This window comes from Cucurbita moschata, unplaced genomic scaffold, assembly GCF_002738365.1.
Source record: "Cucurbita moschata cultivar Rifu unplaced genomic scaffold, Cmos_1.0 Cmo_Scf00021, whole genome shotgun sequence".
In the NCBI taxonomy this organism is placed as follows: Eukaryota; Viridiplantae; Streptophyta; class Magnoliopsida; order Cucurbitales; family Cucurbitaceae; genus Cucurbita; species Cucurbita moschata.
In genome coordinates this window covers 1,418,238-1,440,517 of record NW_019268537.1, presented here as the reverse complement: position 1 = coordinate 1,440,517, position 22,280 = coordinate 1,418,238, and the positions used below count along the sequence as shown (strand labels likewise).

The 22,280-nt window shown below is 36.2% G+C and overlaps 3 protein-coding genes across 4 annotated transcripts in view; all 3 read left to right on the top strand.

Moving 5' to 3' along the window:
* The first annotated feature begins 2,295 nt into the window (after positions 1–2,295).
* LOC111458252 lies at positions 2,296–10,647 on the top strand. The gene is made up of 4 exons (XM_023100773.1): positions 2,296–3,000; positions 3,216–4,061; positions 5,069–6,226; positions 7,145–10,647. The coding sequence occupies exons 1-4, from the start codon at positions 2,841–2,843 to the stop codon at positions 10,012–10,014; spliced, it is 5,034 nt and encodes a 1,677-aa protein (XP_022956541.1). The 5' UTR covers positions 2,296–2,840; the 3' UTR covers positions 10,015–10,647.
* Positions 10,648–12,190: 1,543 nt separating this feature from the next.
* Positions 12,191–16,642, top strand: LOC111458251 (protein IQ-DOMAIN 1-like). The gene is made up of 6 exons (XM_023100772.1): positions 12,191–12,350; positions 12,692–12,797; positions 12,892–13,161; positions 14,019–14,246; positions 14,741–14,860; positions 15,727–16,642. Exons 2-6 carry the CDS (start codon positions 12,726–12,728, stop codon positions 16,360–16,362), a joined length of 1,326 nt encoding a protein of 441 aa, XP_022956540.1. The 5' UTR covers positions 12,191–12,350; positions 12,692–12,725; the 3' UTR covers positions 16,363–16,642.
* Positions 16,643–17,925: 1,283 nt separating this feature from the next.
* Positions 17,926–22,280, top strand: part of LOC111458362 (mitochondrial substrate carrier family protein C-like) — an 8,638-nt gene continuing 4,283 nt past the window's right edge. Inside the window, exons 1-6 of one of the 2 annotated variants that reach the window (XM_023100978.1) lie at positions 17,926–18,257; positions 18,377–19,537; positions 20,091–20,508; positions 21,387–21,531; positions 21,718–21,833; positions 21,932–22,010. In XM_023100978.1, the coding sequence (XP_022956746.1) occupies positions 18,424–19,537; positions 20,091–20,508; positions 21,387–21,531; positions 21,718–21,833; positions 21,932–22,010 (1,872 nt within the window). In that variant the 5' untranslated portion in view covers positions 17,926–18,257; positions 18,377–18,423. Of the gene's footprint in view, positions 19,538–20,090; positions 20,509–21,386; positions 21,532–21,717; positions 21,834–21,931; positions 22,011–22,280 lie in introns of both variants that reach the window. The other variant, XM_023100977.1, reaches the window with a different exon arrangement.

Genomic DNA, 22,280 nt, shown 5'->3' with positions numbered 1-22,280 from the left:
AGAAATGATCCTTTGAGTTTATAATCAAATAATACTATCTCCATTAGTACGATAACTTTTGGAAAGTCCAAAGCAAAAACTAAAGAGTTATGTTTAAAGTGGACAATATGATACGACTGTGGAAAGTCGTATTCATCTAATACTTTTAACTCTTTAATATTTATAATTATAAAAAAATTAGAATTAGTGTTTATAATTTAAAAATATTACGTAAATTTAAGGATAGATTAATAAAAATATATATATTAATATATATAAGTTTGTTTGTATTCTATGGACTTTTGGGCCAAAATGCTTAGGCCCACTTGATGGACCTTTGTACCTTGTTGGTTCTTTTTTAAGCCCGAACCATTTTAAGGATACCAACTCATAATAGATAACATTCGAACTCACATTTCGCACGAGCTCATTCGAGGTTTTTCTTTTTTTTTCTCCAAACGTTGCAACACGATAACTCGTAATTTCATCAAACATGTTCAAACAACGTACTTAATTGGAATATCGTTAGAAATCTACTTGTCGTGAGTGAGTGACACGGTTGTAAATTAACTCTTTTTACTTATTATTTGTCTCGACTGTATACTAGTTTGTTGACAGATGAGTAATATTGTTGTAAGAGACTGTAATAATCTAATGGATTTAAGTATAATTTTAATCGAAATATTTAATGATTTGTTTCATTTTAATTTTTAATGTTTACTTTTAAATATGTATATTTAATTTATTTATTTTTAATAATTAATAATTTAGACATTTAATAGTCTAATAGATAAATTTAAATACTATTTTAAATACAAATAGGAAAATTATATATTTGAAAGTAAAAAGGACGAAAACGTAATTTTAAAAAGATAATAAAATTGATTAACCCAATGCACAAATAATGATTTATATATTTTGCACTTGGGGCACTAGCGTAATATTAAAACAATAAAGGGGCAAATATGAAAATCAAAAGTCAAAAGGAAACTTCGCGAAGGTAGAGGAATTTAATTTAATATTTATAAAGGGACGAGCCGCACGTAACCGACGGGCGCCGGAGACGGCGGGTAATAGATTCTTACGTCACTCGTGGAAGGAGAGACTCACTCGCTAGTAGGCGCGTGATCGACACGTACTTTTGTTTATTTATCTTGTCAAATTAATATATGGTTTTGTTAATTGTAACTGATTCCTCAACTTTGTTTTTACTCATAAGAGAATTCTACAATTTAAAAAAAAAAATATTTATTTAATTCTATAAAATGTAAAAAAAAAAAAAAGAAAATTTAAAATTAATTTTATATTATAATAGTTTAATTAATTTTTAACAAAATTTGTATTTTTACAATTATTATTTTCTTTACTTTTGGTGGGGAATAGTTCGAAACTTGAGAGTGGGTGCAGAGAGCACGTGCTCTGGTTTCGTGCCTTAAAACTGTTCACGTGACGATGACGTGGCAACTTATTTTATTGTCAATTCCGTCGTTTTGTGGTTTGACTCCGTCTATTAACGGGGGAAAACGGAATAAAAGGCCAATCTCTGTTGAAGGCGGGAAATGCTGAATTATAGCGAAAGTCATCCATTTTGGGTGGTAATGACGTAATTGTCCCTTGGATTAATTTTGTTCTTACTGATTTATAATAACTAAAAAGGAAAAAACATAAATTTTAAAAAGGAAAAAAAAAAAAATTAACTTCTCAACTTGTTTATTATCTTAATCCTAATTTTTAAAAATGATAATTTCAACATTAATAATATTTAATTATTAAAACCATAGAAGATTAGAGTTAAAAAGCCTATTTATTGAAATTTATGAATTTTTTTTATTAAAATTAATAAATTTATGAAAATTTTATGTTATGTTTAATTAAAATTAGTACATAAATCAACCTAATTTAAAAATTTAAAAATTAGACCTTATTTTTCCCAAGTTTATAAATTTCACATAGTTTTGTAAAATATATTTAAATTACAAGCTAAAATTTAAAAATAAAATAAAAATTTCAAAATTGTGTTTTATGTTTTGAAATTAGCTGAGAAAATAATATTTTTATGATTTTATTATAATATAAAATTAAAATTTAAAAATAGAGTTAAAAAAGAGTGGGGGTAGAGAAGGAAATAAGTTATAGATGCAGGGGCAATTTAGTAATAATGAAAGTAGAATGACGAGGACGGAAAAAAGAGAGAGAGAATAAAATACAGATATGGTGAGAGAAATATAAAGGAGGAAAATAACTTCTTTAAAAAAATAATTGATTTTCTTTTATTTTATTTCCCGGACTTGTAGTGTGATTGGAATGCAGTTAACAACCGCGTTGAGATCCGGATGCCTCTCTCTCTCGCTCTCTTTTTGCTCAAGGATCTATTTTGTTCCTTATCGTCTTGCTTGCGCGTTCTCTTTTGAAGCAGATTTTCCACCAGCCAAGAAAGAGAGATAAAGGAGTCACTAAGAAGATTGCTAACAAACCCTAGGGGAAGTGGAGGTGGAAGAAGAAGAAGAAGAAGAAGAAGAATTCTCTCTGTCATCGTGTTTTTCATCTGATTCAAGCCCTACAATTCATTTGCAGCGCCGAGGGTTGTGTATTTGGAGGCTTAAGGAAGGGGATATTGGTTGTGAGGGTTAGTTTGTGGGGGCTATTTGAGTCGGTGCTCAAGTTTTTTGAGCTTTTGTTTGTGTGATTATGTGCCTTGCGAACCACAGTTCTGGTTTGTGAGGTGGATGAAATTGGTTGCCCAGTTGTTGGAATTGGAATTGGAATTGGGTGTGGTGGTGGGGGCGAGGTGCTAGGGGTTTTTGTGTGTGTTTGTGGGGCATCCGTTGTTCGTTGATGCTCATGCAATTTTCTTGCTTTTCATGCCGCCAGAACCTTTGCCGTGGGACAGGAAAGACCTCTTTAAGGAGAGGAAACACGAGAAGTCGGAGGCCATAGGGTCTGCGACCAGATGGAGGGACTCTTATCATGGATCTCGCGAGTTCAATCGGTGGGGTTCTGCTGATTTTCGAAGACCTACTGGTGAGTTTTGATTTTACTCTATTGTTTCTCGTTTGAACTTCTTAGATCTCTGGTCGTCTAATAAGCAGGTTTCATTATCGTCGTTTTTTTTTGGTTAAAGCTTTGGTTTTATTCCTGCTCTGTGATTTTGCCACCTATCCCCCCAATCTGCCCGTATGTTTTTTTTTCTCTGCTGGTATTGATTATCTATGTCGTTCTTTATTTTCCCCCTGAAGGTCATGGTAAGCTGGGTGGTTGGCACCAGTTTTCTGAAGAAACCAGTCACGGTTACGGGCCTTCTCGGTCATTCAGTGACAGGGTGTTAGAAGATGAGAGCTTCCGGCCGTCAGTTCCTCGTGGAGATGGAAAATATAATAGAATCGGAAGAGAAAGTAGAGGTTCTTTTAGTCAGAGAGACTGGAGAGGTCACTCCAAGGAGAATAGCAAAGAATTCGGAAACCCATCCCGAAGGCCATCATCTCAGGATGCAAGTTCTGATCAGAGGTCATTAGATGATACGGTGACATATTCCTCTCCTCAATCTGATTTTGTGAGTGTGTCAGATAAAATTCACTCTAAGGACCGTAACGATAAGGTTGGTGGTGTTTATGGGTTAGGAAATGGCCCGAGGTCTGATGTCGAAGTTTCCCTCGGCTCCACTGATTGGAAGCCGCTTAAGTGGTCCAGATCTGGGAGTTTGTCTTCTCGAGGATCTGCTTACAGCAGTTCGACAAACTCAAAGAATGAAAAGACTGATTTACCTCGTAGAGTTGCATCTCCTTTACAAAGCCCTTCTACTGAAGCTACTGCCTGTTTGACATCTTCTCTGCCTTCTGAAGATGCAATTTCAAGGAAGAAGCCAAGGCTTGGATGGGGTGATGGATTAGCTAAGTATGAGAAGGAAAAAGTCGAGGTTCCTGATGGAAGTCTGAGAAAAGAAGTGACTGTTCTTTCCAGTAGTAGTGCTGAATTAACTCATTCACTTGGTTCAAACTTTGCTGAGAAAAGCCCCAAAACTTTGCCCTTTTCAGATTGTGCATCTCCTGCAACGCCATCCTCTTTTGCTTGCAGCTCATCATCAGGTGAGCCTTTTCCATTGAAAAAACTTTATAGACGTGATATTTTAGTGTCTTTAAGTGCTTTATACTTGTAATTAGTTTAGTGTGTGTGAAAATCATTACAATATTTATGCGTAACATATTCTTACAACATTTTTATTAATTCCTTAACCATTGTGCTAGGCTCAAGTTGGCATAGTCAATTTAAGATTTAAGAATGGGAAATGGGATTGTAATCTACTATCGATTTTTTTTTTGCATGGATTATGTGTGATGTTGGCTGTACTGCAGTTTTACTATGACACATGCAATTATTAGGTGGACATTTATGCATGTGCTGTTAAAGGTTTTGATGGTTGTAAAGAGAATTTTAATTGAACCTGGGCAAAGCAACTTGTATGCAGTAGAAACATTGAAGTGAAGGGTAAGAAGTTGGAATTAGCTGGTGGAGTTTGGTTCTGTGCACCTATATCGTGATAAACTTTAAGTATTAGGCTTGCATTAATTTCTCATATATTGGACTTCTTATTTCTTTTCCATCAACTTATGAATCTCGTTATTAAACTAGGAACAATTGGTTTCTGTTAAGGTTTATGGGTAGTTTCTCTCTGATTTAGCTGTAGACCTTTTCGTTTCCTGTTTTTTGTAACTACCTTGGCACAAAACTTTTTATTACCTAATACATTCCTTCCAGAACACTCTAATTATAATTTCCCGATCAATTGTGGTCCTTCGATATTGTGATTCAGGGTTTTTTTTGGTAATATCTTCCCCATAGCCCCTGTTGGTTTGGTTGCGTTTTGTGGGGTTGCTTTTGTTTTTCTCTTTGTTTGCTGAATTGTAGTTGCCTCAAATCTAGAAGAAAGTAGTTGGGTGGGTACTTTTAGTAGCCTTTCGTGATTATGAGTGAAGAAGTATATACTTGAATTTCAATTTTAGAAGTTGTAGTATCCGTTTTATTTCTTTCTTTCTTGCCTCTGTATATGCTGAACAATTTTTTTTATTTCTTCTTTTTGAATTGAATTCAATAGGCTTGGAGGACAAACCATTTAGTAAGGCAGCAAGTGTTGATGGCATAATATGTAGTTCACCTGGGTCCAGTTCACAAAATCATCTTCAGAAATTATTTTCTAGTATAGAGAAGGTGGAGATTAGTTCAATTACTAATCTAGGATCGTCACTTGTTGAACTGTTTAATTCTGATGACCCAAATACAGTAGAATCATGTTTTGGGAAGTCTACATTGAATAAGCTGCTGGCATATAAAGGTGAAATTTCAAAGACATTGGAAACAACGGAGTCTGAAATTGATTTTCTTGAAAATGAACTTAAGTCCTTGAAATCTGAAAACGGAGGGAATGTTTCTCATCCAAAATCTTGCAGTGCCGTGCATTTGGTGGAGAGCGTGCCATATTTCAAAGAACAAGATGGTGTCTCTTGTATTGCCTCTCGTCCTGCTCCCTTGAAAATAGTATCTTCTTCTGATGCAACAGTTGAGAAAATGCCAGTCTGCATTGGTGACAAGGGAATTGAAGATGTTGGTACAAAGGCTGATGAAATTGATAGTCCTGGAACTGTGACATCAAAATTTAACGAACCATCTCGAGTAGTAAAGGCTGTTGCATCTAATCTTGTGGAAAATGACCATTGTTCTGAAGCTACAGATTCAATTGTACCTGACAAGATGGAAGGAAGTTTTAAAAAATCTGGGCCCTTTGTTGATGAACATTTAACAATTGGCTCTGGTAATGAATGCATTCTTGCTAAGAGTTGTACCAGTGAATCCATTTATGGTGATTTGACGACCCAAGCTAATTGTGGATCATCCTTCCGTGATCTAATTTTTGCACGTAATAAAGAATATGCAAGTAAAGCGACAGAAGTAATTTTTAAGGAATTACCAACAGAAATGTGCAAGATTAGCACTCAAAGCACCAAAATTGTCTCCTGCTTTGAGACCGAGAAACTCGTTAAAGAGAAAATTGCAATGAGGAGGCAGTTTTTAAAATTCAAGGAGAGTGCATTAACCCTTAGATTTAAAGCTTTGCAACACTCATGGAAAGAAGGGTTGCTGCATTCTGTGAAAAAAAGTCGCTCGAGGCCCCAAAAAAAGGAATTGAGTCTAAGGGTGACACATTCTGGCCATCAGAAGTACAGGTCTTCAATTCGCTCCCGTTTTGTACAGCATGGTAAGATTAGTTTCATCTTTCCTTCAGCTGATTACTTTTCTTTTCCACTCCAGACCTACAAATTTTTCCTATCTCAAACTAATTCTTCAAATGTCATATTTTCTATTTTTAATTAAAAATGATTTACCCTGTTTTTGTTGATGACCAAACTGCAATGTATTTGATTTTCTTTTAAAATTTAAATAAAATGCTAATGATGAAAATCTAGGGAATATTCTCATCTGCGATGATGTATCAAGCATTATTGTTTATTGAAACTTTAGTTTTCAATTAAAAAAAGCCAGCCTGTCTATACACTTCTTGTTGTGATTTACAATTAGTGGGAGCTGTTCTCTTTTTCTTGTATTTTATACTTCCTTATTTTCTGTTGTCAGCAGGTTGGTTTTAATTGGTGGATTGTGTTACTAGGCTTTTTATGTTCTATTAAGATTTGATTTCATTGCAAATTATGATAATATATATATATATATATATATATATATATATATATATATATATATATTTGGCATACAACATTTGAGTATTGACGATCCAGGTTATGTCACAACTTAAGAAAGCTTGATAAGGTTTAGTAAATGTGTTCAATATTTCCCTCGTGGCCAGAGAACTCAGATGGAACTTCTTCAAAAAGATACATGCATTTTTATCATTTATTTTGTTGGCAGTCTACGTTTTTTGACATCTTCAAAGTTGTCTGTGGGTCATTAGATTCAGAGCTCTGTAGTAGTTCGTGTTGATGAGTATATTTTCTTCTTCCCTTTTGTGATTGCTTGGTAGCCGACTATTAATCTATCTCATTTCTAAACTGGCACCGTTCTAGTATGTTGAATGGTTGAACACAATTCCATCGTAAATTTTTTCTCTATTAATCATGAAATGTCGTTATGATTTATGAATGCTTAAATTTTGATTTTTCAGGAGAGACTCAGAACCCTGTCATTAACTCTGAAATAGCTATTCGTTACTCCAGCAAGCTGCTGTTGAACCCACAAGTTAAGCTCTACAGGAATACTTTAAAGATGCCAGCTATGATTTTGGACAAGAATGAAAAGATGGCATTAAGGTTCATATCTCATAATGGGTTGGTTGAAGATCCCTGTGCTGTTGAGAAGGAAAGGAACATGATAAACCCTTGGACTTCAGCTGAGAGAGAGATATTCTGGGAGAAATTATCGTTGTTTGGAAAGGATTTTAGGAAAGTTTCTTCCTTTCTCGACCTCAAAACCACAGCAGACTGTATCCAGTTCTACTACAAAAATCATAAGTCTGATAGTTTTAAGAAGAATAAAAATTTGGAGTTGGGGAAGCAAGTGAAATCTTCTGCCGTCACATACATGCTAACATCAGGGAAAAAATGGAATCCGGACGTGAATGCTACTAACCTTGATATTTTAGGTGTTGCGTCAGAAATGGCCGCACAGGCAGATGGCAATATTGGAAACCAGCAAAATTGTAATCGTCATTTGGGCATGGGAGGGGATATTGGTTCAAAAGTATCATGGAGTGCTAGCACTCCTTCAAATAAAAACAATTTGGATGCTCTTCAGACTGAGAAAGAAACTGTTGCTGCTGATGTTCTTGCTGGTATATGTGGTTCAATATCTTCAGAGGCCCTGAGCTCTTGCATTACAAGTGCTATTGATCCCAGTGAGGACCACAAGGAGCGGAAGTGCCACAAGGTGGATTCTGCAACGAAATTTCCTTCTACGTCTGATGTCATGCAGAAAACTGATAATGAACCTTGTTCAGATGATAGTTCTGAGGATGTAGATTCTTCAAATTGGACAGATGAGGAAAAATCGATCTTAATGCAGGCTGTGTCGTCCTATGGTAAGGATTTTGATATGATATCAAGATGTGTCAGATCAAAGTCTAGGGACCAGTGCAAGGTTTTTTTCAGCAAAGCTCGGAAATGCCTTGGATTGGATTTGATACATAATTCTGGAGATGTAGGAACACCTGGGAGTGGTAATGATTCCAGTGGGAGTGGGACCGACACTGACGACCACTGTGTTGTGGAAACCTGTGGAGCCCGCAGCAGCGATGAATTTGTCTCCAAGTCGGTCAATGGCTTATCAACTTCTGTTATCATAAATCATGAAGAATCTGTTTCTGCTGTGACTGCCAACATGCGGAATAGTAGTGAATTTGAGGAAAGTACAGCTTTTGAACAGTTGGATGTTACAGGTGCTGAGGCTGTTGTAAACTTGGTTTCTGAGATTTCGAAGGAAGAGGATGTGCCCAATCTAGATTCTCATTCTGCCTGTAGTCTCACAAATGCTGCTGCTTTTCCAAGCCAGCCTGCACATGACCACAAAATTGAAGGCTGTTCTGAAAATACTGAAGCTTGCAAGCGCTGTAACGATCCTGACATTCTGAGACCTGAATCGGTGGCAACAGTAGATGAAAACTCAGCAGCTGTGAGTGAGAGCAGAGCTACAACGGAGCTTGCATTTGGAGGAGAAGAAGACGGAAGTGACACTAATTTACATGGGCAGAGTATGTTACAGCGCTCCGTTCAGGATTCGACTGGGTTTAATTCCAATCTTGATCTAGAGTCCTTGGGATTTGATCCACGAATTTCACATCCAAAAATTCTTAAAGTGGATTCTGTAGCGAACAAGTCTTGTATCAAGGATGAAAACTCTCTTGTCAGGAATTCTGGTCTTGGTGTCGTTGGAAGGGAAGAAATGCTTAACCAAGATATGTTTCCATCAACACTTGTTTTGCAGGGGGTTGGTGATGCTCACCAAAAACCTATGAATAGAGATGACTGTTCTGATCACCAAAATAGATTGTCGCGCCATATTGAATCATCTGAGTTCCCAAGCAGCTATCCTTTCAACAAACAAATTGTTGAGGACATAAATAGAAATATCAATCACACAGATTTTCCTGCTTTTCAAGGGCTGTCAAAGATCAATTGTAACGGTACATATGTTGTTGAGGACTGCTATCTTCAAAATTGTAACAGTTCCAAGGAGCCGTGCCACCGGGCGGCTGAACTTCCTCTTTTGCCTCAGAATGTAGAATTGGGTCATGATCATCAGAACACTTCATGCAGTGGCAATGCTTCCGATTCGGATGTTCCACGCAGTAAGGGTGATGTGAAACTGTTCGGTCAGATACTAAGTCATGCCCCTTCCCTGCAAAATTCGAGTTCTGGTTCTAATGATTGTGGAGATGAAAAGGAATTTCACAAGCTGAGGAAATCATACGATATGGGAGAAAATGTTCCGTTAAGGAGTTATGGTTTTTGGAATGGAAGCAGAATGCAGACTGGTCTGTCCGCATTGCCTGATTCTGCCATTTTACAGGCTAAATATCCTGCTGCATTCAGTGGCTACTCTTCAACGTCTCTTAAAACCGAACAGCAGCCATTGCGGGCACTTGCAAATAACGGTGACCGAAATCTTAATGAGCTGGTGTCAGCTTTTCCAACTAAGGATGGAGTGGTCGATTACCAATCATACAGAAGTCGAGATGGTGTCAACATGCGACCTTTCCCAGTCGATCTATTTTCCGAAATGCATAGAAGAAATGGCTACGATCCACTATCTTTATCGAGCTTACAGCAGCAGGGAAGGGTGGTTGTTGGAATGAATGTTGTTGGAAGGGGAGGGATTCTCATGGGTGGTTCTTGTACTGGTGTTTCAGATCCCGTGGCAGCCATTAAAATGCACTACGCAAAGTCCGATCAGTACGTCGGGCAACCTGGTAGCACGTTTACCAGAGAGGATGGGAGTTGGAGAGGGGGAGGCAATGGAGATTTAGGCAGCAGCAGGTAGCAGTAGATGTGCACTGGGGGGCCCCCTCACAATCGTTTGGGAGGAGATCCTCGCCTGTATCATATGATTAGTCTGTTTCAAGTTAAGAAGAAGTAGTAGGGTAGGAGTTGAAAATTGAACCAATGGGTTCTGAAAAATCCATCTTTTTGGTTGAAAGAAAAAAGAAAAGAAAAAGAAAAGAGGAAGAGATTTTAGGGGATTGTAATATTGTAGCAGTCTTCTGTATTTGTTGTATTTGATTGCAACACAGAAAATAATGTTCTAAAAACTGGGAGCGGCCATAGTCACACAGCTCTCTCCTCTCGTACAGGTCGAGCCTTCCCAACTTCGATAGCCTAACCTACCTGACTCCTGACATTCATTCACCCAGTGGAGGTTAGTAGTTTTGGTCAGCTTCTCCTTTGACCTTTTTTTTTTTTGGGTTCTTTTCTTTCTTTCTTTGTTTATCTTATACTAGTTTAGTTGTATTTGTAGGGTTTAGGAGTATTTTGTAGCATTTCCCTTATAATATATAGTCATCAAAATTTGTCCTGTATCATATTTCCTTGTCTGTCTGTATTTTAGATTTTGTATGACTAACGTGAAGAATGATTAATCTTTGCCAATGGGGTAAATTTTTTACTGCGCCTTTTACTTTCACTGTTGTATATAACCAATGAATGTGTGAGATATGAAGAATTTTTAACTCTTTTCTGGGGTTTGTGGCTGGAGAAATATAGAAGGCTATAAGTTTTCGTCTTTTGCGTGCCTTTTACTTTCACTGTTATAACCAATGAATGTGTGATTTGAACCCTTTAGTGGGGTTTGTGGCTGAAGAGATATAGAAGGCTTCTTGAAGATAAGTCTTGTCTTTCGAGTATTTTACTCGGGATCGTGTACACGAATGATTAATTTGCCAATGGGGTGAATTTTTTACTGTGCCTTTTACTTTCACTTATGTAACCAATGAATGTGTTGTGTGAGAAATGAGAACTTTTAACACTTTTGTGGATTTGTGGCTGGAGAAATATATATAGAAGATAAGTCTCGTCTTTCGAGTATTTTACTCGAGATCGTGTACAGGAAATTCTTCGTCGATCGTGTAAAAGAATTTCTTCGAGTGGTGGATATAACTTGTTGGGTCCATTGAATAAATTCTCTTCTGGTGGAACTAGTTCAGCAAACTATCGTTGATTAAGACATGAATTTAAAATTATTTTTCAATATTTTTTAGAAGTAATTATTAAAAAGAAAAAAAAGATTTAACACCTTTGTAGGTCAACGAATAATTAATTTATGAATGAGAATTCTAGGGTGGGCCAGCAAATCGACAAGCAAACGTGGCATAACGTCATAGTAAGTTTCCTTGTGTGTATATATTCCCAAATATTTATTAATTTTTTTTCGAACTACCTGTTTTATTTTCCAAGGGTTGACTAAATTTTTAAAAATCAAAGTTTCCGAATAATAATTAAACATAAAAGCACAAAACAAATTTATTATGCTTGTTTGGAGATACAAAATTTTAAACAAATAAATTTCTTAAATTAAACCATAAAATTCCAAATGACTCGGTTATACACACATATATATATATACTTAATTTTGAACCTCTTTTTAAAAAATTAAAAAAAAAATACTCTTAATTAGTAATGCTTTTAAAAAAAAATATTACATCGGACATGTATGGTTTAAAAACTTTAATTTTTTTAAAAGAATATTAATTAAACTTAGGGTATTATTGAAATTTTAGAAAGTAATATATATATAATTTTGAATTCTTTTAAAAAAATTTAAAAAATATTTATGAAATTTGAAAAGTAACATTAAAAAAAAGTTTAAAGAATCTGAGGGGTGAATAGATGGTTTTCGTCAACAATATCTATAATTTTTTAAAAAGTGTAAATGCTACTTTTAAAATTTTATAATTATTTTTAAAACGTATTTGAAATTTTTTTAAATTTTTTAAAAAGGTTTTAGGTATTTTAATTAATTTATCTCTAAACGACTGTTTTAATAATCTGCTTATTTAAGTATATTTCCAATTTTGGGATGGAATTTGACGTCCCAAATAATATTCTAAGTTAAAACAATGCAATAAGTCAACTTTTATAAACAAATAAACAAATCGTAACAATATTTGTTATTTAAATATGATAAAATATTCCAATGTCAATCAAATATTTCCTCTGCTTACACCTGATTTCTTCTGGTTTCTCTCTCAACATCCCTTCCACCTTCTCCCCCTCCCTGTATTCGCTCTCCACACGCCTTCTTATCGTTTTCTTTCAGATATTTGTTTTCTTCGACACAAATTTTCGCTTACGATTCACCACGATTTGGGACCTCATGCATAGGTATTGAAATCATTTCTCCTTTCTTGTGCTTCTTCTTTGTTTCTTCCGCTCTCGAGTCTTGATTTTCGATGTATGCTGATCATTCTTTGGTTGAGATTCTGCAGTTTTGTGATATTAGGTGTTGTGTTTATTATTGATATATATAATGTTTTACTAGAGATTTATTGTTTTTGTACGTGATTTGATGAACTATCTCTATCTATGAATCATTTAATGGAAAGTTAATTCGACATGCCGTAATTTGCCTTGTTTTTACTTTTTAAGCAATACATTTCGAATATATGGTGTTTTGATTTCATTTTGGTTTGGAGATTCATCTGTTCTTCTCTCCCTGCTACCAGATAAAGAGAAAGAAGGCATATGAATAACTAGGAAATGGGGAAGAAAGGGAGTTGTTTCTTTGGAGTGAGGAAAGTTCTCAGTCACCATCATGAGAAGAAAGACAAGGTTTGAATGGAGCTACTTCTGTTGAGATATATTCTTCACTGTTTTACAATCATATGGAAATCTGCCCTAAACTGTGATTATATTATTTCAACAGAAACCAAACAAGTGTAAGAATAAATGGTTCCAAGAGGAGGAGAGTGTGGATGTGATTTCCTTTTTGGAACAATCCCAATTGGAGGTTCTTGCACAGCCTCCTATGAAAGAAACAAGCGAGCTTGCGCATTTGGAGGCTGCGGAGCCTTCTCTTGCTGAAGCTCAGCTGGCTGTGGAGGTTGAATATCCACCTAGTTTTATCCCTCGTCGGCCAGAGATGTCGGAGGAAACAGCTGCTATTATGATTCAAGCTGCGTTTCGTGGATATACGGTATGCTCCAGTTTACATTGCGGTATTTGTTAGAAATCACGAACCTCTAAAATGGTATGATATTGTCCACTTTGGAAAAGACCTCATACCAATGGAGATAGTATTCCTTACTTATAAATCTATGATCTTCCTCTTAATTAGCCAACGTGAAACTACTTCTTTCAATAATCCTCAACAATCCTCCCCTTGAACAAATTACACCGTAGAGCCTCCCCTGAAGTTTTCTTCTCTGGAGCTCTTGAACAACCTTTCCTTAATCGAGGCTCGACTCCTTCTCTAGAGCCCTCGAACAAACGAAGTACACCGTTTGTTCGACGTAGTATTAATATCTTTTAGCGATTAGAAACATCAGTAACTGTTGTCCATGAGTTTAAGATTATTTGTTCTTTTTAAAAACTGTTTCCACCTATTGGTAGTTCAAGAAATTTATAGAATTCACAACCAAGTTTTATTTGGAGTTGTATATCGATTGGTCGTACCTTTATTTTCTGCAGAAGGGGTTCATTGTTTCTTCAAAACAAGTTCTTTTGAGCACAATAGCTTTGAACTTTGGTGATGTATCGGCTGAAAATCCAATTGTACATCAGCCAAGAGGCTTATTTATAGTCAATGTTGCTCATTATTGAGAAATGAGAACCTTAAATGTTGGAGTTTTAAGCTCATTCTTTTTGCTGTTCCTATTGAAATTTCATGAAAGTATTTCTTGTTATCATTCAACTCTGTCCTGGATTTTGAAGAGTTTTTCTTCTACTGGATACAAACAAGCATCGGTAATGATTTGCATCATGGTTTTCCCCGAGTGTTTTGCATTTCAGAAATGAAATGTATGAACGATTCTTTTGCATTTCTCAATACAGGCACGGAGAGCATTGAGAGCTCTCAAAGCGTCGATGAGATTGAAGGCGTTGGCACAAGGGCAGTCTGTCAAACGGCAAGTGGCCCATACTTTAAAATACATGCAGACCATTACTCATTTACAGGCAGAGATTCATAAGAGGAGAATAAGAATGTCCGAAGAAAATCGGGCTCTTCATCGGCAACTTTATAAGAAACGTGAGAAACATGTCGAGAAGTTAAAATCTTCTGTAAGTTCTCCTTTGTTCCAACTTTTTGGTTGTATATAACTGTGGTTTCTGTAGTGCTTGTATAAACAAGTCTGTCGCTGTGCTGTCCAATTATGAACTTGTGGCCCCTGTATTACAATTACCTTTCTGGTCATTACTCGAATACGTTGTTTCGGTTGCTACTTGTTCGTGGTCTTTGTATATACATATGCATGCTTCCATCCATACATGTAGTATACAACCCAGATTTGAAGGTTCAAGCCTAAACTAAAGGTCTAATTATCATCATGCTGATCTTTTTTTCTTTTCTTTCTAGTTTCTTATTTTTGTTTAACAGTAAAGTGTCATTCATCCAAGTGTTGGTCATTGTAGTAACTTCATGTATATATCATTGTAACGATTGCTTTTCCCCTACCCTCCTTTCTGCCTCCTGCATTTATCTAAGAATCAAACTTAGCGTAGTGTAAATGTGTATTTGTTGAAAACAATGGCGTCCTCCATGACTTGCATTACAGATGGACAATGACTGGAATCACAGCACCCAATCTAAGGCACAAATTGAAGCTAAATTATTGAACAAGCAAGTAGGTGCACTTAGAAGAGAAAGGGCTCTGGCTTATGCTTACTCTCATCAGGTACCACATGTTTTTCTTTATCCCGTAGTATGTGCTTGCTGAGTTTAATTCATAACTCTGGAACACAATGATTTTATTGGTCCGAACTTAGTGGACACCTGCTGAATTAATGTAATAGTCCAAGCCTACCGCTCGCAAATATTGTCTTTTTTGGGCTTTCCTTTCTAGACTTCTCCTCAAGGTTTTAAAACGCGTCTGCTAGGAAAAGGTTTTTACACCCTTTTAAGGAATGTTTCGTTCTCCTCCCCAACTGATATGGGATCTCACAATCCACCCTCTTCGGGGTCTAGCGTCCTTGCTGACACAAAGTCTCGTGTCCACCCTCCTTTGATGCTCAGCCTCCTCGTTGACACATCGCTCGGTATTTGGTTTGATACCATTTGTAACAACTCAAGCTCACACCGTTAGTAGATATTGTCCTCTTTGGGCTTTTCCTTCTAGGCTTCTCCTCAAGGTTTTAAAACGCGTCTTCTAGGGAGAGGTTTTCACACCCTTGTAAAGAATTCTTCGTTCTCCTCCCCAACCGATGTGGGATCTCACGGTTGAAGGGTACTTCAAAAAGTCCATATAATTTGCAATCCTGATGGTATTCAATCGTTATGTAATCGCCTTAGTTCTATGATTCTGCTGAATGTATTTCTTTTTGATAGAAAGAAGTTGCTAATGTCAATAGGATATCTCACTGCACTAGCTTTCTCTACAAGGTAGCTTTTAGAAAATCTCTTGTAGGTACCATTAGCTACTCCCTGCAGTTTTGTTCTGCTCGTAGTAGGATTGTTTTTCAAATTCTGTAAACAATAATTTCGATTTGGTAGCGTTCCTTTTAGAAAGTCATATGAAAATAAGTTTTTATCTATCATTAACAGCCAACATGGAAATTTTTTTCAAGAACTGCAACCCCCAGTTTCATGGATCCAAACAATCCCCACTGGGGTTGGAGTTGGTTGGAGAGGTGGATGGCAGCTCGTCCATGGGAACTCCGAATCACCGACGAGCAACTGGATCACATTTCTGTCATGAGCATTGCAACCCGTGCTTCTGTGGTTGATATAATCCAAATTTGTGCTCGTCGTGATCAGATCTTTTATACCAAGCCTTCTCTAAGGTCTCCTACAAGCCAACTGCATAGGCATCATTCTCCTTCAACTTCTAAGCCACTATCTCCCTCATCTAGCAGAAACAAAAAGAATGCAGCCAATTCAGGGATAAGCAGCTGGGGCGCGTATGATGTCAATTCAAAGCTCTTCCGGAGGCATACTATTGGAGGGTCATCACTCAAGGATGATACAACCATTGCCAGTTCACCTTCAGTTTCATGTCACACAACGCCATCAAAGGCTGTCAAGACTCCGTCCCGGTTTGCAAGTTCATCTAGAACAGAGAAGAAAGGAACAATGGAAAAAGGATCTACAAGTACAGGTTCTGCAAGGAAGCAGCTTTCCTTTACATCTCCTCCTGTTAAGCCAAGGAGGCGATCTAGTCCTCCGTTGGTGAAATACTAGCCAAGCACATAAAACCATGAGAAAGTTCGATAATTGATTGATTGATCGTCGAGTTCCTCGAATCGACGAATCCATTCTTTCATCACCTGCATTCTTCAACAACTTCTATTTGACCATTTGGGTGAGCTAATATATATGTTTCTTTGGTTTTTTTAGTGTCTTTTTTCTCATTTCCCATACCGTTGTTCTTCCTGAAATCCTTGTTTGTTTCTGGGTGGCTTTTATCTATTGAATCCATTTGTATATTTGTTTGTCTATAATATTGTGAGAATCCCTCTAAGTTATAGTATGGATTATGGAGTATGTGCTTTGATTTTAATTTTATTCTTCCTTTTATACTTTTTTCTTATCGGGAAATATAGATCGTCGCGAAACTATCATCGAATAAGAAAAATTGTAACAACCCTAGCCCACCAGTAGTAGAGCCAGACATCACTGGGTGATGTGCCAATGAGGACGTTGGACTTTTAAGAGGAGTGGATTGTGAGATTTTACGTTAGTTGGAGAGTGGAACGAAACATTTCTTATTAGGATTAAAAGCGTTTTAAAATTGCAAGGCTAACGACGATACGTAATGGGCTAAAACAAATAATATCTATTAACAGTTGTCTCGGGATGTTACAAAAATAATCCATACAAACACATAAAATTACTATTAGCGTTAGCATAGCTTAGTAATCGTAGCAGCATTAATCGACATATACTCCTTTTGAAGTCGAGGCTAAAACAGAGAAATTTGTGTCAGCTTATAATAGCCTAATAGGCTAAAATGAAAATAATTGAAGAAATTTAATTAGAGCATAATGTCATAAAAAATAATAATTTACCACATTGATTTGATTTAAATATTAACGAAAACAATTAAAAAAAAAGTATAAATATTTGGGTGTGTAAGTAATTAACCAAACTTTTGGGGAAAATGATAAATTAAAAAGGAATAACTAGAGGGACCGGAACGCAAATTATGAAAGTTTTTTAAAAAGAAAAAAAAAATTAAATAAAGACACGTCATATGGATAAGGAACTCATCCGATTTAAAAATAAAAAAATAAAAAAAACATTGAGAAGCGGAAAATGGGACAGAGCCCAATATTCGAAGCTTCCTCCCGCCCCACCCTACGTAGCGCTTACGTCATATTTATCCGTTTCCCTTTTAATTTATTTAAAACCAATTTCCTAAAACATAAAATAAATTTATTTATTAACCAAAAATTCCTAAATAAACAGCTTAAATATATGGAAAGTTTTGGACTTGTTTATAATTTTGTAAAGTTTTAATTAATTTATATTATTTGTTGGTAATTATTTTTATTCAACTACTTTTTTAAAAAATAAAATTATTAATTTCTAAATCTTTTATTAAAATAAGGAGAGGAAATAAATGCTCAAAATTAATAAATATGGTTCTTATTTATTTGATTCTCGCATTTTTCTCCAATTTATATTAATAATTTTGTTGAAAATATGTTTTATATATTAATTATAAAAGTTTAGGTTTGGGTTATTTAAATTATTTTGAAAAAATAATAAAAATAATAATAATTTAGATTTAAAAAACAAAAGAGAAAAAAAAAATGATAGGCTTTTCCGGTCTCAAAACTGCTGGTTCCTTCTTCTTCTGCTTCGTCTGCCACTCGTCTCTCTAAGGAAGCATTAACCCAAGCCTTGCCCCAAATTCCACCCGTCTTCTTCTCATTTTTCCTTCCAATCTGTGCTACAATGGCGACCTAGAACTCTCTCGTCTCTTTGTTTCTTTCTGCAGAAATGGATTGCTCTTGAGCCCTGCCGAAATGTGTGATACGCATCGATTTCAACTTCGTCTCTTTGGGTTTTGTTGGTTTCGGATTCAATTATCGCGGTCATGCTTTTATTCAATCGGTTATCCACACCGTCTGGTTGTGATTCTTTTGGATTTATTGATTGAGAATTTCATCTAGTTTTGTACGTTGTTTCCTTTCTTATTTTAGTTTTATCTGTGTGAATGGTGTTTGGATTACTGGTGTCTGTGGAGCAGTCCGTCGATTTCGTTGAAGATTTGTGTAGTTTTAGTTGTTTTCAGTAATGGTGTCTGCTAATGACCCTATCGAATCTTTTTTCAACTCGATTCAAGTTGTTAAAGAAGCGCTTTCGCCAGTCGAATTGGGCTTTCGAAAAGTAGCGAAAGATCTTGAGTATCGTCTCCCCGGGCATAGGAATGAGGACAATTTCATAAGATTTATTTTGCGACCTAAGGATGAGGATACGCAGAACGAAGGTGTGATCTATGATACGAAGAAGGTGAGTCCCTGTGTCGTTGGGGATAAACGGAAGCAAGGTACAAACGTTCCCGTAAAGGCTTTCTTGGGAAACTTCTCGCTGAAGCCAGTAAATTTGGAGGCTTCCGAGAGTGCATTGGAAGAGGAAGATTTTGCTAAGGAGGAGGCCTCTTGTGGGAAGTGCTTTCAGTTTGCTGTCTCTTGGTCTTTGTTGGTTAACAATGTTGTTCGAGCACTTCCCCGCCCTTTTAAAACAATTAAGAAGCGATTACAGAAAACGGATGAGGAAGAAAGGGTAGGTTTGTGCACGAAGCAAAAAGTTTCACGTGATTCAAAGCAAAGGCAGAAGGAGAAGCAGCATACTAAATCATTTCAGGAAAGCTTGAGGCACGATGAAGGAAAACATGTGCCATTTGAGTGCTTAATAGGTTTTGTTTTTTATCAGTTGACACAGAATCTTCAGAAGTTTGATCTTGAGGAGGAAGGAAATGTTGATAAGAGCTATGATACTTCCTCACCGTCACCATTTGCCCCTCAGGTTGATCATTTCAAGGCTGTGGCAAGCATTTGGGAAGGTCGAAAAGCAGAAGTAAATGGGTTTTTGGGGAACTTGAGGTTTGCAAGAGTTGGAGGTGTTCCATCAGGTATAGTGGGAGTCAGTTCTTCTGTGAACGAGGGGGACGATGGTGTGTCTGCTGAGAATAGGGAAGAAACTAGTGGCATTTCACCACAGAAACTAGCGAGTGGCATCCTAAGCATTCCTCTCTCTAATGTTGAGCGCTTGAGATCCACATTATCTACTGTGTCATTGACCGAGCTCATTGAGCTTTTACCACAAGTAGGGCGGTCTTCTAAAGATCATCCAGACAAGAAGAAATTGATCTCAGTTCAGGACTTCTTCAGATACACAGAGGCTGAAGGTATGCTAGAACGGTTCATATTCTTTTGCGTTAAACACATTACTTTCTGGTTTAAAAATTGAATGTTATTATCTTGCCATTGTTATTTTTCAATTAAATGATATATGTATTGAGCCTGCTTTCTCTGATATTTCTTAATCACATTCTTCTGCAATTAAATGATATATGTGTTGAGCCTGCCTTCTCTGATATTTCTTAATCACATTCTTCTTGGAATTTGTACCCTAGAGCGACCAGATGGATCTGTGTCAAGGAAAATCCAGGGATCTAAATGATTGATTAAGGACTTGTCATCTTTTATGTTCCTCTTTTATTAACTTAAGCTTATGCCCAAGGTTTTACTGAGTTTCTGTTTCGTCACATAAAGGAAGGCAATTATAAACCTGCATCTGTGATGAAAAGTCATGAGCTCATGGTCATAACTGACAAAAATTATGTAGTTTGTCTTTTGATGTCTCCATTGCTGTCGCCACTCTCCTACTATCACCCAATTGTCCATTTACTTAATTTATTTAAGGGGAAAAAGGTCTATCAACTTAATGCTCTTATACAGGAAGGAGGTTCTTTGAAGAGCTGGATAGGGATGGTGATGGCCAAGTGACTATGGAGGATCTTGAAATTGCCATTAGAAAGAGAAAATTGCCCAAACGATATGCTCGAGAGTTCATGAATCGCACTAGAAGTCACATATTCTCGAAGTCATTTGGTTGGAAGCAATTTTTGTCTTTCATGGAACAGAAGGAACCAACCATTCTACGTGCATATACTACTCTCTGTCTGAGCAAGTCAGGGACTTTGCAAAAAAGTGAAATATTGGCATCGCTTAAGAATGCTGGGCTCCCTGCTAATGAAGACAACGCTGTTGCTATGATGCGATTTCTGAATGCAGACACTGAGGAATCTATCTCATATGGACATTTCCGAAACTTTATGCTGCTTCTTCCTTCAGATCGACTGCAAGAAGATCCACGGTAAGATGGCTTTTTTAATTTGATATTCTGTGGGTACATCTTATGGGCCAACTTTTTGGCAGTTGCTTGAGGTTCTTTCTATTAAAATATGAGAAAGGAAAAAATGAGTTTTTTTTTCCCTTTATTTTAACGGTATTCATGGAGTAATTGAAGCTTATTAGCTGAAAAGAGTCAACTTAGTTTGCTTGGATGATATATTTTTGTCTTGAGATAACCATATCAAGTGTTCGGTTAAAATGGTACCTGACATGAGATTTTTGGATTTAATCTAATACATCACTAGGAAGAATCATCTTATGTGAGCCAATATCTGTGTATAAATGGTATTGTGTTGACTTCTTTTGAGATTTTTGATAATCCAAGTGCCCTTCTTGCTGTATGGAAGTTCAAAATTTATGATGTTACCTATCGTGCTGCTAATGATTAACTCCTTACAGATGACATTGTTTCCTAATTGAGTTTTCTAAGGGAAAAAAACAAAAAATAATCTATTTAATGGAGTGACCAACTTTCATTTTGTAGGTAAAAGTATAAATGGAAAAGGGTCATACAAGAAACAAGTCTTGAGCCAGAAACTTATAAGGGACTCTAGTTGTTGAGAATTAATATTAGAGGGTACTTGCAAATATTATAGCTGTTATCTGTGATTTTGTGCTTCAGTCATAATTATATTATATCTGAACTTAAAGGTATATGGCATATATCTTGTGTGGTTATTTTCACTTTTCTTATGGCGATCATAAAATTGGTTAAGTTGTATAGTAATTTTAGGTAGCCAATGGTTAGAACTTGCTAATTTTATATTGAACATGAATTTAGGATTTGTTTATGATTTACCAAGATTTTTAACGTTATAACTTCTTTAATAATGGATACAGGAGTATCTGGTTTGAAGCTGCTACAGTTGTTGCTGTTCCACCACCTGTGGAAATACCTGCTGGCAGCGTTCTAAGATCTGCATTGGCTGGGGGTCTTTCTTGTGCTCTGTCTACTTCTTTAATGTTCCCAGTCGATACAATTAAGGCAAATTCTTTGAATCAATTTTAATAAGTCTTGGTTAAAATTCTCCCACTTGTCCTATCATGATATACTTCTTCAAGGAAAATATCACTTTTTGATTCTTTAAACTTCAGACTTACTTGTCGATGGTTTGATCTGTTCGCTACAATATGCTCATCTTGACTTTTTTTTCTTTTTCATGGTTTTCAGACTCGAGTACAGGCATCAACATCAACTTTCCCTGAAGTCATATCCAGGATTCCACAAATTGGTGTGCGAGGTCTATACCGTGGTTCAATTCCTGCCATTCTAGGACAGTTTTCAAGGTTATTTTCTTTTCTCCAAATCATCACTAATGAAATAGTGTTTTTTGATGTACCATATTCGGTATCAAACTGTTGATACTTTCTTTTTAATCTTGTAGTCATGGTTTGCGAACTGGAATCTTTGAAGCAACTAAACTTCTTTTGATAAATGTAGCTCCAACACTCCCAGACATACAGGTGATTTTTAGATTTCTCTGTCTGGTTATCATTATTTTAATAAACATTTTTGGTAATTGACAAAGTTACAAAGTAAGCTTAAGTATCTAAATCAAGTGGTTGGGAACGAAGTGTTTATGGAAAGAGGAGAAGAAAAACTGTACTTTTTTGAGAGATTCAGCCAGCTATAGGCACATTGAATTGAATCCAGTTTTGAATTTCATTTTACTCTATAACTTTCCCCCAACATTTTTTTTAGTTATTTTTATTTCCCCCCCCCCCCCCCCCCCC

What these genes read in the sequence shown, in the direction of transcription:
- LOC111458252 (XM_023100773.1), top strand. Translation starts at nt 2,841, where the DNA reads ATGCCGCCAGAACCTTTGCCGTGGGACAGGAAAGACCTCTTTAAGGAG. An exon ending in TGATTTTCGAAGACCTACTG is followed by an intron (nt 3,001 to 3,215) that starts GTGAGTTTTGAT and finishes TTCCCCCTGAAG; the next exon opens with GTCATGGTAAGCTGGGTGGT. An exon ending in CTCCCGTTTTGTACAGCATG is followed by an intron (nt 6,227 to 7,144) that starts GTAAGATTAGTT and finishes TTGATTTTTCAG; the next exon opens with GAGAGACTCAGAACCCTGTC.
- LOC111458251 (XM_023100772.1), top strand. Translation starts at nt 12,726, where the DNA reads ATGGGGAAGAAAGGGAGTTGTTTCTTTGGAGTGAGGAAAGTTCTCAGT. An exon ending in TCGAGAAGTTAAAATCTTCT is followed by an intron (nt 14,247 to 14,740) that starts GTAAGTTCTCCT and finishes CTTGCATTACAG; the next exon opens with ATGGACAATGACTGGAATCA. An exon ending in CTTATGCTTACTCTCATCAG is followed by an intron (nt 14,861 to 15,726) that starts GTACCACATGTT and finishes TATCATTAACAG; the next exon opens with CCAACATGGAAATTTTTTTC.